The sequence below is a fragment of the Saccostrea cucullata genome, unplaced genomic scaffold, assembly GCF_032062105.1.
Source record: "Saccostrea cucullata isolate Sc308-1 unplaced genomic scaffold, CSIRO_AGI_Scuc_v1 ctg3301, whole genome shotgun sequence".
Lineage (NCBI taxonomy): Eukaryota > Metazoa > Mollusca > Bivalvia > Ostreida > Ostreidae > Saccostrea > Saccostrea cuccullata.
In genome coordinates, this window is record NW_026927108.1 from 273,729 (window position 1) to 290,713 (window position 16,985).

The following is a 16,985-nucleotide window of genomic DNA, read 5'->3' on the forward strand; positions in this document are numbered from 1 at the left end:
CTAACCTGTCTGATGTGCCATCAAGGTTTGTATTCCTTGCTTCAGTACACCCAGAAGTACTTGTGTTAAAATATTCTGAAATAATTTCACTGCTATCTGCATTTATTCTGGCTTCCCATTCATCATCTAAATGAATATTTGCATCTTTGTACATTTGGCTATTTCTCATCAACCAGTGTAATGCAATGATTACATGCTGTGGTCTCACATTTTCCACAAAATCACAAGTTTTGTAACTTAGTCTCTTCTTTAAGCGGACTGGCACTGTAATATCATTGTTAAACTGTCTTGGCAAAGAGTTTACAGTTGGTTGGATATCTACTGGAACATTAACAACATTTCCTTTGATAGATAACTGTCTTCCTCTAGGCAACTCTCTTAGCTGCATAAATGGAATCCGTAAAGCTATGAGGCGTTCTTCTAACTGATGAAGTTCAAGTTCTTCAGGTTTGGTAGGAAATTGTACATGGTTTGCTATTGACAACTTTGGCATTTTCTTTTCTTGTATTGATTTCTTACATGTTAAACATATCCATTCTTTTCCTCCAATTGAAACATAGTTGGTGAGAAATTTTGCAACATCTTCAGGAGGTAAATTTTTTCTAAGAAAGTTGCTATCAACAACTGAATGAGAAAACCAGGTCTGGTGACAGCATGTACATACATATAATGGTCCTTCTTCTATTCTTTTGTTAAATGCTTATATTGCATTTGTAAGTGATGTTCCATTCTTTCTGCGTTTTCTTGCAATATTTTCCTTCCTACAAAACTGAGGATCTTTTCTTTTTTGGGCTTTAGCACTCTTTTCTCTAGACTGTTCATTCTCACGATAGTCAATATTGTTTCTCTTCACAGATTTTCTTATGCGTTCCATTTCAAGAAATGCAGAATCTTCCCTACACTTCCTTTTTCTTCTGACATCTCTGTCACGTTCATTATTCATTATGTCTATATTTGCTCTTTGTTTTTGCTTAGCATTTCTCTCTCTTTCTTTCTCAGAAAGTCTAAATATTGGGTCATTTCTCTTTCTTTTCTTTGTAATTTTGTCCCTTTCTTTTTCAATGCATCTCATTTCTTTGTCTAATCGTTTAACCTGTTTTGTTGCTCTTTCTCTTCCTTTCTCAGTGTTTCTTGACTCTTTGTCTAGCCGTTTTGCTTGCCTTGCTGTTTTGTCCCTTTCTTTCTCAATGTTTCTTGACTCTTTGTCTAGCCGTTTTGCTTGCCTTGCTGTTTTGTCCCTTTCTTTCTCAATGTTTCTTGACTCTTTGTCTAACCGTTTGGCCTGTCTTGCTATTTTGTCCCTTTCTTTCTCAATGTTTCTTGACTCTTTGTCTAACCGTTTGGCTTTTCTTGCATTTTTGTCCCTTTCTTTCTCAGTGCATCTCATTTCTTTGTCTAATCGTTTTAACTGTTTTGTTGCTCTTTCTCTTCCTTTCTCAATGTTTCTTGACTCTTTGTCTAACCGTTTGGCTTGTCTTGCATTTTTGTCCCTTTCTTTCTCAGTGCATCTCATTTCTTTGTCTAATCGTTTTATCTGTTTTGTTGCTCTTTCTCTTCCTTTCTCAATGTTTCTTGACTCTTTGTCTAACCGTTTGGCTTGTCTTGCTGTTTTGTCCCTTTCTTTCTCAATGGTTCTTTTTGTATTGTCTAATCTTTTTTCTTGCTTTGCCAATTTGTCTCTTACTTTCTCAATATTTCTAGCATGTTCATTTTTCCTCCAATTTTTCATGTAATTTCTAATGTACTCCTTTCTGGAATATTTGATTTTTCCTTCCTTTTCCTTTCTTTTGACCATATTTTTCAGTCTACATTCTTGATCATCAAAATATCTATCTAGAAGGACACCACCTTTTTCAATTTCTGCTGCTCTATCAGATGAACTTTCCTCTACTATATGTATGTCATCAGTACCTAATTTAATGATATTTACTGGCGTTACTTCAAATTGAGAATTCTGGTCAACAGAGAGAGATAATGCCAACTGCAAACAATGTTGTGCCACACCTTCCAGTGTCTCTACTCCAATCAATGTACTTCTTCCATTAGCATCAAGTAATCCACTCTGATCTCGTGCATGGGAATCAAAAAGAAAGTATTGTTTTCCAACTTTCATCACAGAAAAAGTGTTTCCACCAAAGCAAACAAATGAACATTCTGCCATTTCAAATGACCTTTGCAATGCCTCTAAAATGGACATGCCAAACATTTCGACATCATTTCTTAATCTTTCATCATTACCAATTAAACCAACTTGCGATTCAAAAGTTTGCACAGAAAAGCATTTGTCATAAACTTCTATCTCATTTGGTAATTCATCTATCAATAAATATTCATTCTGCACAGTTGAACTTGCTTGCAGATAACCATAAAGTTCATTTCCAGTTGTCAAAATTTTGTCAATGTCTGATGACAACCAAGCATTTTGATCTTTTTACCCAGGAAAAAATTATGCTTGATAATGCATTAGCCACACATTGTTTACCACATGTAATTCCAAATACATCAGTACAACCTTGATGAAAGTTTCCTTGCAGAGATGAAAATATTCCAGTGCCAATACTCATACCAAATTGTACCTTTTATCTCTATTCTTTCCCATTCTCTAATTGAATATCTCTTTCCTGTTGGCATGATTCCTGGCTTCTGTTATTTTGAAATTTCTGTTCTATTCTGTTTTCAGACATATCCTCCATTTTGTTCTTCAATTTTTCTATATGGTTCTCATATATATCTTTCTGATTTTTGTTCTACAGTTTTTCTATATTGTTCTCATGAATTTCTTTCTCAGTTTTGTTCTTCAGTTTTTCTATATTGTTCTCATGTATTTCTTTCTCAGTTTTGTTCTTCAATTTTTCTATATTGTTCTCATGTATTTCTTTCTCATTTTTGTTTTGTATATTTTCCTCATTTTGAATCTTGCACCTTTTCTGATTTGTCTTACTAACTGCATCACCCACTTCTGACAGTGATGGTACACTCGCTGGTGTACAAACGCATCGCGACGAGTCAGTTAGTGGCGCCTGCCCTGCTTCACACACTGGTGAAGGTACACTCGCTGGTGTACAAACGCATGCTGGCGAGTCAGACATAGCTATGTTACCCCTCTCAGGGATAGGCAGACTTCCTTGAAGAGGTACCAACTTCAAGGCATTTAAAGGATCTGCACCTGAAACAGAATCCTTACCATCCTTTGAGGGAGTCTCTGCTACCCATCTGCGATGAACTTTATCTCTGGATCTTTGGGATGCTTTTCCCTTTCTTGGCATCTAAGAAATTTATAAACAAATGTGAACGACAACACAAGAGGCCCGTAGGCCACATCGCTCACCTGAGCACTATGGCTATCAATTCAGTAAATGTCTAAGTGATCTCGATCCTAAAAGAGGGGGGAGGGTTATGATTTGAACAAACTTGCAGGGGCGTAGCAACAGGGGGCCCAGCCCCCCCCCCCACTTTTTTCCCGTACCTTACTACCTTATTATAGGAAATGTTAATAGAAAGCCTGGTTGCCCCTCTCCACCCCCCCCCACTTTGAGTGATGTACCGAAAATGTAGTATTAGATTTGGTACTGAGAGTAGTTGACACGACACTGTCCATTGTGTCCCCCCCCATCCCTGGGGGTCATGCTTTGAACAAACTTGAATCTACACTACCTGAGGATACTTCTATATAAATATGATCAATCATGGCTTTGCTGTTCTCAAGAAAAAGAGTTTTAAACAATGTTTCCTTTATATTCCGATATAAATTGTTGATCGTCCATTTTGGCCCCATCCTACCCCCGGGGTCATGATTTAAACAAACCTGAATATTCACTACCTGAGGATACTTCCATATAAATATGACCAATCATGGCTTTGCTGTTCTCAAGAAGATTTTTAACGATTTTTCCTATATATTCCTATGCAAAACTTTGATGGTCTATTGTGGCCCCGCCCTACCCCCGGGGGGTCATGATTTGAAGAAACCTGAATCTACACTACCAAAGAATACTTCAATGTAAGTTTCATATTTCCTGGCCAAGTGGTTTTTTCAAAGATGCCATAAATTTTTCCGTAATTTTCAATTATCTCCCATTGAAATGGGGTGTGGCCCTTCATTTGAATAAACTTGAATCCCCTTCACACAAGGATACTTTGTGATAAATTTGGTTGAAATCTGTCCAGCGGTTTTTGAGAAGAAGTCGAAAATGTGAAAAGTTACAGACAGCTGGACAAATGGACGCCGGACAAAATGTGATCAGAAAAGCTCACTTGAGCCACGTGAGCTAAAAACTTGTAAACAAAGGCTTGTTTCTATCGGTATATTCTCTATGAACACAGGTTTAATCGATTCAAAAAAATGTATAAAGTATGTGTTTACTTTGTAAATAAAAAATTTATTTTACTTGCTTATTTTGTTCATTTTTAATACATGAAAAGCAATTCCTTAAAGCAAGTCATTTTATATTTATGTACCGGTAGATATTGCGCCATGTGATTCGGCCATGTATTGACCTTTGCCCTTTGACAAACTTCATACAGTATTGAAGATATTTTCTCTCTGTATGTTTATATAATGGAAAGATACCACAAATGTATTAATATATATATAGGTGTATCCATGTACTAAGATTCTTGCATATTAATAAACATGACTACCGGGTAATCATGGCCTTGCTGTTCTTGAGATTTATCATTTTTATGGCTTTTCCCTGTATATAAATTATAACTAGAACTGTCCAAACTGGACAAAATAACCCCCGCTGGGTTTTTCAGAAGCAAGTTTATCCATAATAAAGATAGGTATCACACATGAATTATGAAATTTTTCTTCCAGTGACCTTGAAGTTCTCCAAATGACCTTGGGTCAAGTTCATGACACACCCTTGGGTCATTGGCAATCTTTGTGTGAAATGAGAACCTAACAAGTTTATCCATAAGAAAGATATGGACCGGAAATGAAGTATGAAATTTTCTTCCAGTGACCTTGAACTTCCACAAATGACCTTGGGTCAAGGTCATGACACACCCTTAGGTCATGGACAATCTTTGAGTGAAATGAGAACCTACCAAGTTTATCCATAAGAAAGATACGGACCGGACACGAGTTATGAAATTTTTCTTCCAGTGACCTTGAAGTTCCTAAATGACCTTGGGTCAAAGTCAAGATGCAACCTTTGGTCATGGGCAATCTTTGCATGAAATGAGAACCTACCAAGTTTATCCATAAGAAAGATATGGACCGGACACGAATTATGAAATTTTTCTTCCAGTGACCTTGAAGTTCCCCAAATGACCTTGGGTCAAGGTCATGATACACCCTTAGGTCATGGGCAATCTTTGTGTATAGTAGTAGATTCTAATATCCCTCGGTAAGAAAGATATGGACCGGACACGTTTGCACAGACAGACGGACAGACAGACAAGGTGATTCCTACGAGGGTTGTCCCAGAAAAACGCGAACAATTAAAATAATTTTTGTTTCGCTAATGCTATAAAGATAAAAATTGACACAGATCATAACCCATATTTATTGTATATACCATAGAAGTTTTAATGAAATATCTCTATAAATATTCATTTTCTGCCATTAAAATGAACTTAACATAAGTGCTGTCGGCGCAACGCCGACGACGTCATGACGTCGGTCGTAGTCAATTTACTTGAAATGAACGTCACGTTTATTCCTTCTCAAAATAGCGACCACAGTGTGATAGACATTTCTTGTGCCGTTTTATCCAGGCATGGAACACATTACTGAACCACTCCTGACCAAGTGTTTTGTTGAATATGGACACTTCACGACGAATTTCGGTCACGTTTTGAAATCGTTGTCCTCGTAAATGTCCTTTTAAGGCTGGAAAGTACGCAAAATCCAGGGGAGCGAGGTCCGGCGAGTAGGGCGGATGTTTGAGTCTCCGAAATCCCAAGAGGTCTAATTCCAGTTCCGTTTCCTCTGCCCTGTGACTTGGAGCATTGTCGTGATGATAAATTAACTCTTCCATGCTGTTTGCCAAAACCGGTCTTTTTTTCCGCAAAGCACATGGAGAAAATCACGGCGGACAACCTTAAAAGATAAGTTCATGATCAAGATTTTTCCTTATTAATTTTCAGTGACCTTAAACGTTTAAAACAACGATATAATTTTCTTTCATAAAACAGATGATCATTTCATTTTTATTTTAAAGAATCTTAATTTAAACCCCCCCCCCCCCCGCACAACTTCTTGAATATAACGTTAAATATTGTATATATGAAATATTATAGTATTTTGTATAATAACTTAGAATAATATGCAGCATTTACTGTTGTGCATTTGGCACTGCGTGAGATAAGATAATGCCTTGGTTGTCCATAAAGAACATGAACATGACTTTATCCATAGACTTAACAGCTTTAGCTTTTTTGGGAGGCGGCGTGCTGGGGGTTTTCCAAACACTTGACTGGCGCTTTCCTTCAGGCTCGAAATAATGCAGCCAGGTTTCGTCCATGGTGATAATTTTGTTTAGAAATTGGTCATCTTTTCTTTGGAATTTTAAAAATTCGCTTGAGGAAGTCTGCAATGCATTTGATCTTCCGTTAGTAGCCGAGGGACCCATCTCGCACATACCCGTGTCATCGATAGGTCAGAAAGAATTCTCTGAACAGAGGATTTTCCTATTCCGATTGTGTCACCGACTTCACGAACAGTTAAACGTCGGTCTTCCCGGATAACGTCCAAAACCCGACTCTTCAACTTGTCATCACTTTTTGATGGTCTTCCCCGCGCCTCTTTCATTGGATCACCAGTCCAGCCTTTCTTGAATCTTTTGTGCCATGTGTACACTAAAGTCCTAGACACGTGTTTGTGTCTTTCTATTGTTTCCATCTCTTTTTTAGTCTGTATAGGGGTCATACCTCGCTCAACGCAGTACTGAATAATAATTCGGTGCGCCGCATTATCCGCTGAAGTCGCCATTTTTGATAATTTTAAACGGTAGGTTTTTGGATAATTAACGTCATATTATTGCCGTTTATGACGTCATTTTAATGAATTTTTACAGGTAAGTGTGCGAGATTATCTAGTTTTGTATTGATATATTTCTTTTCATAATATGCATCATTATAAACCCGTAATAAAGAAAACCCCGTTAACAATAATTTTGTTTTGAGTGAAAAAATTGCCGTGCGCCGACAACCAATATCTAACACCCTTTAAATGCCCTTTTCATAGGTAGTTGACAACATAGAATTAATTGTTTTGTTTTATTTAAGAAAAGGGATAATTTTCCATCATCGTACCAAAAATGAAAATAATTGGTCCGATAGTTTTTGAAATATTTAAAAAGTTCGCGTTTTTCTGGGACAACCCTCGTATATACCCCCCCAAACTTTGTTCAAAACATCAAGCTGATAAATTTGAATTATATTAACAACCTAGAAAAATGTCTTAAATTTTTCCTTCATATACAAGGGCTGTTTGAAAATTATCGAGACATTGTGTATATTCTGCTTTCTAATGAACGTCTTTCGGTGAAAATTTGCATATACGTTTGAAATACACTATTTCCTGTACAATGGTATATAAATGCGTCAATAGTAGGGGTAGCCGGAGCTTTCACAAAATTAGATATTGAAAATATGTATCACCAACGTTCAAACTCTTCGTGAACCCATAAAAAGATTGAAAATAATTCAGCTTATGTGTACAATTTTTCAGCTTTATTTCAAATTCATTATGTGCAACTTTGTTAGAAATTTGATCAGGAATACGCAGATCATAAAAAATGAACCGTGGTAGAGAAACCTGCTAAGAACGCAAAATTGGATTTTGCCGTCAAGGGCGGAGCAGCCAGCTTACCTAAAATTTTGTGTAGACTAGTGCAATGCAGAACTCTTTTCCAGACTGAACGACCTGCTAAAACAATAACAACTAGAGAAAACAAATGTGCTAAGGTTCGTTATTTCATAAGTATACGTTTCTTTTTTATTTTTTAACAATTAATTCACCCAGAGTAAAATCAAAAGCTCCAGACAACCATCGTGCAGTTATTACGTACTGTATTAATATTGTTGATCCATGTTGCATAAATCTGCACTGCATGATTCTAAGTCATATTTCCCCACAAATGATAATTTTACACTGGGGTAGCAAGAGCATACATTTTTAAAGAATATTTTAAGAAAAGAGATTTGTTTGATTTTTGTAATATTTTATGTAATAAATAACAAAGAAGGAAAAGTTTTTAGTTTTATACACTTTCCGGTCGTTTTACATGCAAACAATCTCCGGCTGAAGTGACTTTAAATGACATAGCGATGCTGCTCCGGGTCAATGGACATATGCATGTTGATTATTTCACCAAACTTAACTTATTATCATAGGAATTAGAAATTTTGCATAAGTGTTATATTCATTCTTTATAAAATGTTGATGAATTTTCATGATATTATCTGCGTCCTTTAAGGAGTAAATGTAATTGATTTTACAAGAAACGTTTTACATTGGTTTTACATAGGAATCCACTATATTTTACTTCATCAAGCTAACACAAAACACAGGGATGTGCATTTACCATTGCCCGACGCCTGGGGCGACCAGTTTTAGAGGCCGGGCTCTCCTCTTCATAAATCTAAACTGTGTAGTAAAGTGCCTTTTGCAAATAGTATACACACAACTTTTTACATTTACAAAAGTTATTCCCTTTGCGGGGTATACTGGTGTAAGACACTGTTTTCCATCTATAACCTTACCAACTTTATGGGTCAGTATCTTAAAAATAAAATCTGTATGAATATGTTCATTACGTTCTTCATGTTGCCCCATACTCTGGAAAAACATGTATAGATCGAAATTGTCCGATAACGTTTGAAGATTAAAAATATTAACAGCTAACTAACAAAGGGCAAAGTGGGAAAAAATGAGCGTTACGCCGACAACGGCCGAACGGGAGATAACTCTTAGGAATGTGAAAGTCGTTTTTATTGCCGTTTCTACAACATGTACAAAGTGCCGTTTTCACAGATACCGTTCGATTTATAATCCGTTACACGGTATTCAGCTTATCGTCTTTTAAAATCCCGCACACTGGAAAAAGAGCACAGTAAAATCTTCTAAAAATCGCCACAGTGGAAGTCTAATAGTCAACGTTCCACTTGATCTGAATTTATAATTTCATACATCAATTTCATATATATATATAAGCATTCAAAGACAATAAATCAAACAATTAATACCTTTTAAGTACAAGTAAACGTAATTAAGAGCTTTAAAATCCCGCAAACTGCAGAGTTTAATAAAATTCTCTGTCGTTTCTGCACGTTGTCCAATATGGCGCCTGTATGTAGAATTTTCATGAACATCGAACCCGATAAAAATTGATTTGTCAGAGAGACATGGTACACCTAACGTAATTTTAACGATTAAATATAGACATAATATGCACAAATACCGTGTGCACAATATTTAAACTTGTTTTTTAAACAATTTAGTACCAAGTTTTATCAAATCTGATCAAAATGAAACTGCAGCAGGAGTAGCATATTGTAAGTATTTACAGTAACAGAAATTTTTTATTTAATAACCATGGCAACATCCTTCAAGAAAATTGTGCTTCTTAGTGTAATCTACTTGTATGCCAATTAAGATTGAATCAGATCAAAACTGTAGGAAGAGTTAGCATTTAAGAAGTATTTCACAGAAATTTATATTTTTAGTAACCATGGCAACACTGTTCATTGGAATTAAAAACCAATATACAGAACTGTGTATCTTAGTAAAATTTACTTGTTTGCCAAGTTATATTGAAATCAAACCAAAACTGTAGGAGGAGTAGCGTTTTGAAAGTATTTTACTGAAATTTCTATTTTTAGTAACCACGACAACACCGTTAATTGAAATCTAAAACCGATACACAGAATTATGTATCTTAGTGTAGTCTACTTGTGTGCCAAGTTATATTGAAATCAGACCAAAACTGTAGGGGGAGTAGCATTTTAAATGAATTTCACAGAAATTTCTATTTTTAGTAACCACGGCGACACTGTTCATCGAAATCAAAAATCGATACACAGAATTATGTACCTTAGTGTAGTTAACTTGTATGCCAAGTTATATTGAAATCAAACCAAAACTGTAGGAGGAGTAGCGTTTTAAAAGTATTTCACAGAAATTTCTATTTTTAGTAACCACGGCAACACTGTTCATCGAAATCAAAAACCGATACACAGAATTATGTATCTTAGTGTAGTCTACTTGTGTACCAAGTTATACTGAAATCAGACCAAAAATGTAGTAGGAGTAGCATTTTGAAAAATTGTTTACAAACAGACAGACGGACAGACAGACGGACGGACGCCGGACGCATTACTATCGCATAAGCTCTTCTGGTCTTTGACCAGTAGAGCTAAAAATTCCAAAGAACTTTGGGACAATTGGAAAGCACAAGATTTTACCAAAATCAACAGCTTAAAAACTAACGACTTTTCAACTTTCTCCAGAACCATTCCCCACGATAAATTAAAGTCCAGGCTTTCGATACCATTGACAGTTGCTTTTTCAATAAAAATGTAACTCGTAAATTTACTTACCTGGTCATTGGTTATTTGAAAAGCTATTTTGTTAAAAGAAATTCTGATACCACACACAAATACTCTGAAGTTGACATCAAAAAGATACTTGAGTTTCTGATTGACAATATTGTGATTTAACCACTGAAGGTTAAATCCGTTTACCAAAGTGCCATTAAGCTTTTTAATATTTCGGCTTTTGGAGGTATTCTTCCGGTCCTGGCCTTATATTAGTGCCATCCTGTTCTCGGGGTTTTGGGGTTATTAGTCAAACCCAAGCACCAAAACATGTGACGTCGAGCGCAAAAAATCAAGTTTCTGCAAAATTTCAACGAAGTAAGACATGTTTTTAGCAGTGAATTCTTTTCCCACGTGCTCAGCCGAATTTGGAGAAATTTCTTTATTGTCTTGCGAAGCATTGTAGATCGTATTCGCTCCCTGTTAAATATTTTGAACACGATCATTGGTCGGATTATTATCTGATTTTAATTAGATTTAATTTTGCCGCTTCTTCGCCTACCTACAGGTGGTCTTAGATAAAGAGGCACAAATTCCACTAATTGTTTCCATAATCCGATTATTTTTTTATCAGGGTTTAATATTTTGTTTTTTGTGTGTATTTCATAACGAGCATCCTAATGTCAACGACAAAGCCAAAAAGAAAGCGTGATTCGACTCCTTTACCAAGAAGGCGCGCCAAGCGCATAATGGCGCTCCTCCCTCTCGTGCCAGTCAAGGTCAACCTGAAACCAGTGGAAGCATGAGCCAGCCGTCTTTTAGTTTATCCAGTGAGCAGTTGCAATACTGGATATCAGAAGCTGTCGCAAATATCGTAAGCAAGCAGAGTGAGACCAATCCCCCAATGCCCATAGAGCCACTGAAAACCCCCATGGCCACACGGGAACTGAGTCAAGGTACAGAACCCGACTTAATAAATGACAATTACCTTGCATTAACACCAAGCTATGATAACGATTTAGGCCATAAAGTGTCAAATAAATTTAAATTTAAAATCGTTAATGGCGAGTACATCAATTTGGGTTTGTTAGTCGAAAATTCACATAGGGTCGATCCAAATGATGAGACCAGATATTTTTCCATGAGAGAGGGTAGCCTCACCCTGGCCCCAAAAACTAAAGCAAGGGTAATTAACGACATTCAAGTATGGACGGATGCTTTTCTCATTTACGCATCCATATATGCCTCAGTCCATCCCGAGAGCAGTGCTCAGTTGTTCAAATATATTCATACTATTAGGTTAGGGGCAAGTAGAATAAAGACACTCGGGTGGCGCAACTATGACATCCAGTTTAGGCTCAAGACGGAGGCTGACCCATCTCTCTCATTTGCTGTTGTCGATCAGGGGCTATGGCTCTTGAATATGTACAGTGCCCCTAGCACCCAGATTTCCTCACCTCAGCCCCCCTTCTTAAGTATTCATTTACAAGGGCATATGTAATAAACTCGTATGTCAATACAAGCATGAATGTATGATATGTTCACAAAACCATCCCTACATTAAACACAAGACATCCTCAGGCTCTAGTTTGAATTTTAGGTCAACTGGTCTGCAAGCAACATGGCGGCCTCATCTACCCAGGAGACCCACAGCACCAAGTTCAGCTATTAGAGCATCTTATGCCCAATCAGCTAGACCTCAGTAATATTGCAGCAAGCCCTATTAATGTACCAAGATTAGGCGAATTATTAGCAAATTACCCACTTGGCTTGGTAGCCTTAGAACTTTTGCAGGGTTTTACATATGGTTTTAGGTCATGTTACGAAGGTCCCCGAGTGGCCACTGACTGTAATAATCTTAAATCCTTGTCTGGGTTACAGTATGAAGTTATTCAGTTGGTTGTTAATGAAATCATGTTGGGCAGAGTTGCAGGTCCATTCAATCAGCCCCCTCTACCTAACCTTAGGTTGTCTCCAGTGGGCATGGTACAAAAGAAGGGGATTCTTACAGATTGATTCATCACTTGTCTTACCCTCCAGGGTCTAGCGTCAATGATTTTATTAGTAAGGAGTATTGCTCAGTTAATTACTCGTCATTTGACGATGCACTAGACATGCTTGCAAAATTAGGTCCAGGTGCACAAATTGATAAATTAGACATAAAAATGCATTTAGGTTATTGCCGATTCACAGATCAGATTATGAATTATTAGGCTTCAAAATTCAGGGTATGATATTTGTAGATAAGTGCTTGCCCTTTGGATGTTCTGTAAGCTGTTCCAAATTTGAGAAATTTTCTACCTTTTTAGAATGGGTACTTAAGCAGCAGACCAAAAGCAACAATGTGGTTCATTATTTAGATGATTTCTTGGTAGCAGGTAGGGAGGGTAGCCAAGATTGTGCTAGGCTTATATCGGTGTTTAATTCCATTTGTCACGAGCTGGGCATTCCCTTAGAACATGAAAAAAACTGAGGGACCTACAAACATTTTGACTTTTTTGGGGTTAGAAATTAACACTCAAGAAATGACAATTTGCATACACTGTACCATTAGACAAGCTTAAGGACCAATTAACTTATATATTATACAAAAAGAAGGTTACATTGAAGGAGCTTTAGGCTCTTACAGGGCTATCCCAGCTGGTAGGGCTTTTGTTAGAAGGCTTTATGATGGTACACTGTACTTGTGGGCTGTCTAAACCACATCACAAGCGCAGGGTCAGTTTAGAAATGAGGGCAGATATTAAAACTTGGCTACTGTTTTTAGAATGTTTCAATGGAGTTACTTCTTACAGAATTGTAGATTGGTCAAATGATTTTGACATGGAGTTGTTTACTGATAGTGCAGGAAATATTGATTTAGGTTGTGGTGCTATTTTAGGTAAGCAATGGGCATTCATGCAATGGTCATCACAGTGGAAAGGGTTAGAGATCATTAAAGACATTACATTTTTAGAATTAGTAGCAATAGTTATGGCTTTTGACATCTTGGGGGGGGGGGTGTTGGCAGGCAAGAAAGTTATTCTTCGATCTTCGATTCTAAGACATCGAAATCAAAAAGGGTTATGCGTTTGCTCAGGAAGTTAGTTCTTCAGGGGTTAGTGTATAACATCCAGTTTAAGGCAACACATATCATAGGCCTGCATAATATCAAAGCAGATTCTATCTCTCGACAGCAGTGGTCACGTTTCTGAGCCAGCTTCCCAGAGGCAGAGGATCACCCAACATTAATACTCCAGTCATTTCTGCAGGTGATCTACGACATAGAGCTCGAGAGCTCTTAAGCTATTCCATCTCCGACAGCACAAAGAACTTGTATAACACTGCATTAAATGTTTTCAATGATTTTTGCAAGCATTATTTTGACACAGAAAAGTGGCCTCCCCATTACAATCAATTAGTCGATTTTGTCTCCTACCTTTCGTATATGCAGTATTCCCCTAACACGGTTAAGTCGTCCATTTCTGGGATATCTTATTTTTGTAAACTCCACAACCTTCCTGATTCAACACAATCATTCTTACTCAGAAAAACCCTGGTAGGCTTGGGCAGGAAAAATGTCCACGTCGACGAACGTAAACCAATCACTTTCACAACTCTGTCCAGCATCCTTAAATTGCTGCCCACAATACGCAAATCTCATTATGAAACTGTGCTGTTCTCAGCCATATTCTCAACAGCCTTTTTTGGCTATTTTAGGATGGGGGAGCTGGTTCAAAATTCAGCACATGACCCTGGTCACGCTATTCAAACCGGGGATGTAACTTATCAAAAACAGAACAATAAAGTCATCATTGTCCTTAAACACTCCAAAACTGATCAAGAGGGGAGGGGGGCAACAATTTCACTAACGACCACTTTGTAGGCAGTGTGCCCAGTGCGTCTAGTTTTATCATTTATGCACTTAAGACCTAGCATCCCTTCAGCTTTTTTTGCCACATCTTAGGTAGTCCAGTGACAAGGTATCAGATGTCATCTGTTTTCAATATGGCCTTAAAAAATTGGGGTTAAGCAAGCAAACTTATAAAACTCACTCCTTCCGCATAGGCGCAGCTTCAACTGCCTGGGCCAATGGGGCCAGTGAAAAAGACATTGCCAGTAGGGGTAGATGGAAATCTCACTGTCTGTACAAGTACATATTAACATGTTAATAACTCTAGCATCATGCATCTCGTTATTTTTTCTGTTGTCAAATCTTTGTAGGTGTAAAGAGAATATGGATCATTGGGTCTTCCATTGTTAAACATACATTTTGTTATGCCAGAAAATCAGTATCTGGCACCAACTTAGAATTAGACAGGCACAATGCTTCCATATTCTGGCAAGGCAAAGGGGGTATGAAGTTGGAAGACATCTTACCCAAAATTAGAACATTACTCAAGGTAGAAAATGCTCCTCACATGTTAGTTATTCATTGCGGGGGAAATAATATTCCATGGTATAGTGGGGGTAAGTCAGCAGAGCTGATTTACGTTTCAGATTAAAAGAAGTATTACAAAAATTAGCAAAATTGCTACCATCAACTTTATTAATATTGTCACAAATACTGCTACGTCTTCATTGGAGGGGGAGGTATTAACCATTCTGCTATGGAGAGAATAAGGGTCAGAGTAAATAACCATGTGGCTACTCACTTGTTAAGGTCTGGGGGAAAGTACATCAGGTACCCAGAGTTACATAGGGTCAACACAGGCATGTTTTCTAAAGATAAGGTTCACCTTTCTGAGATGGATTATAACTTGTTTTTGTATAGATTGCAACAGGCTTTGCAAGCGTTTTTGATGAACAATTCAGTTCACGTGTCCCCAAGAGATGGGGAAAAAGATTTTAGTCATGTTTACTATTTTGTTTACTGTCCATAGACTATTGAGGGTCGACTATGTATTTGTACCGACATGCACCAAGTCATATTTTGCTCTTGCGCATAGACTGTTGAGTGTCTATGTATTTGTATGTATATGTCTATGTATAGTCTTTTTATTTTCTTGGTCATCTTATTTTACGAAGTATTGATTAATTTCATAAATTACACTTATTGGAGGACATAAACATGAGTTAAGTAATTATCAATTTTAATATCAATCCCCTTTTATTTTTCCTACCGACTGCCCTACTGGTGGCGCAGCCAATGCTCAAAGCATAGGCTCGTGGCGGATATTTGGCTCACCAGTAGTGCCTATCCTATATTCTTAATATATGACTTGGTGCCCAATTAAACGAATTTGGAATTATTGTCCAAGCAAGCGAGCATCTGTTCCCAGGGCTCACCACTCATGCTTGTTTATTTTTGGGGATGCCAAATCAAGGCAATAATTGATGCTTGGCTCCCTTATTGTTTAATGCAGCAGTGGCCTATATCGCCAAATAAAAATAAATAATTAACTAGAAGTATTTTGTTATCTTTAGTATATAGGCCTAAGGTTAGAGCATCTTTTGATAATGTGATTTAACCACTCAAGGTTAAATCCGTTTATCAAAGTGCCATTAAGCTTTTTAATATTTCGGCTTTTGGGGGTAACCTTTCGGTCCTAGCCTTATACTAGTCCTGTTCTCGGGGTTTTGGGGTTATTAGTCAAACCAAAGCACCAAAACCTGTGACGTCGAGCGAAATAAAATCAAGTTTCTGAAAGATTTCAACCCCCCCCCCAACCACACCCCTTAATAAAAATAATATGTTGAAGGAAACTGCTGCCTTCTCGTGTTTCGTTCTCTTTTCTTTTTCAGATAATATAAAGCCTTAATCCATATCCACAGCAAGGCCTTGTCCAAATCGTCACGGCTGAAATCACATCCTACCTGGAGGAACATATTGCCCAGGCGGATATTTGGCTCACCAGTAGTGCCTAACCTATATTCTTGATATATGACTTAGTGCCCAATTGAATGAATTTTGCAATTATTGTCCGATCAGGCGAGCATCTGTTCCCAGGGCTCACCACTCATGCTTGTTTATTTTTGGGGATGCCAAATCAAAACAATAATTGATGCCTGGCTCCCTTATTGTTTAATGCAGCAGTGGCCTATATCGCCATATAAAAATAGATAACTAAATAGCAGTATTTTTTTATCTTTAATATAGAGGCCTAAGGTTAGGGCATCTTTTGATAACTATGTGGCTTTTGGAGACCAGGTCTTCCGACAATCTATTGGAATCCCCATGGGTACCAATTGCACTCTGTTATTAGCAGACCTATTTTTGTATTCATATAAAGCAGAATTTGTTCAAAATCTTATGCGTGAAAAGAAGAAAACACTTCCTGTGGCCTTCAACTCGACATTTAGATATATTGACGACGTACTGTAATTTAACAATGGTAATTTCCATTCCTATGTCGATGCAATATATCCTGGGTAGCTTGAGATAAAAGATACCACAGAGTCTGACACATCTGTTTCATACTTGGATATTTTACTTGAAAAAGACGTTAATGATAATCTTACAACCAAGCTCTATGATAAACGTGATGACTTTACTTTTCCATCCTCAACTTCCCTTG

The 16,985-nt window shown here is 37.3% G+C and overlaps 3 protein-coding genes across 3 annotated transcripts; 1 reads left to right on the top strand and 2 right to left on the bottom strand.

The window, feature by feature from the left end:
• Positions 1-700: 700 nt before the first annotated feature.
• On the bottom strand, positions 701-2,206 carry LOC134273468 (zinc finger CCCH domain-containing protein 13-like). The gene has a single exon (XM_062755666.1). It carries the CDS (start codon positions 2,204-2,206, stop codon positions 701-703), a length of 1,506 nt encoding a protein of 501 aa, XP_062611650.1.
• A 4,078-nt stretch (positions 2,207-6,284) lies between these two features.
• On the bottom strand, positions 6,285-6,940 carry LOC134273469 (protein GVQW3-like). Its single transcript, XM_062755668.1, has 2 exons — positions 6,593-6,940; positions 6,285-6,443 (listed from the first exon to the last, which is right to left on the bottom strand). Exons 1-2 carry the CDS (start codon positions 6,938-6,940, stop codon positions 6,285-6,287), a joined length of 507 nt encoding a protein of 168 aa, XP_062611652.1.
• Positions 6,941-11,290: 4,350 nt separating this feature from the next.
• LOC134273470 (uncharacterized) lies at positions 11,291-12,504 on the top strand. Its single transcript, XM_062755669.1, is given in 3 exon segments — positions 11,291-11,952; positions 11,954-12,190; positions 12,303-12,504. Coding segments are annotated over 3 exon segments (1,101 nt in total).
• Positions 12,505-16,985: the final 4,481 nt, after the last annotated feature.

What these genes read in the sequence shown, in the direction of transcription:
- LOC134273468 (XM_062755666.1), bottom strand. Translation starts at nt 2,206, where the DNA reads ATGTTTGGCATGTCCATTTTAGAGGCATTGCAAAGGTCATTTGAAATG.
- LOC134273469 (XM_062755668.1), bottom strand. Translation starts at nt 6,940, where the DNA reads ATGGCGACTTCAGCGGATAATGCGGCGCACCGAATTATTATTCAGTAC. An exon ending in CTGACCTATCGATGACACGG is followed by an intron (nt 6,444 to 6,592) that starts GTATGTGCGAGA and finishes CATTATTTCGAG; the next exon opens with CCTGAAGGAAAGCGCCAGTC.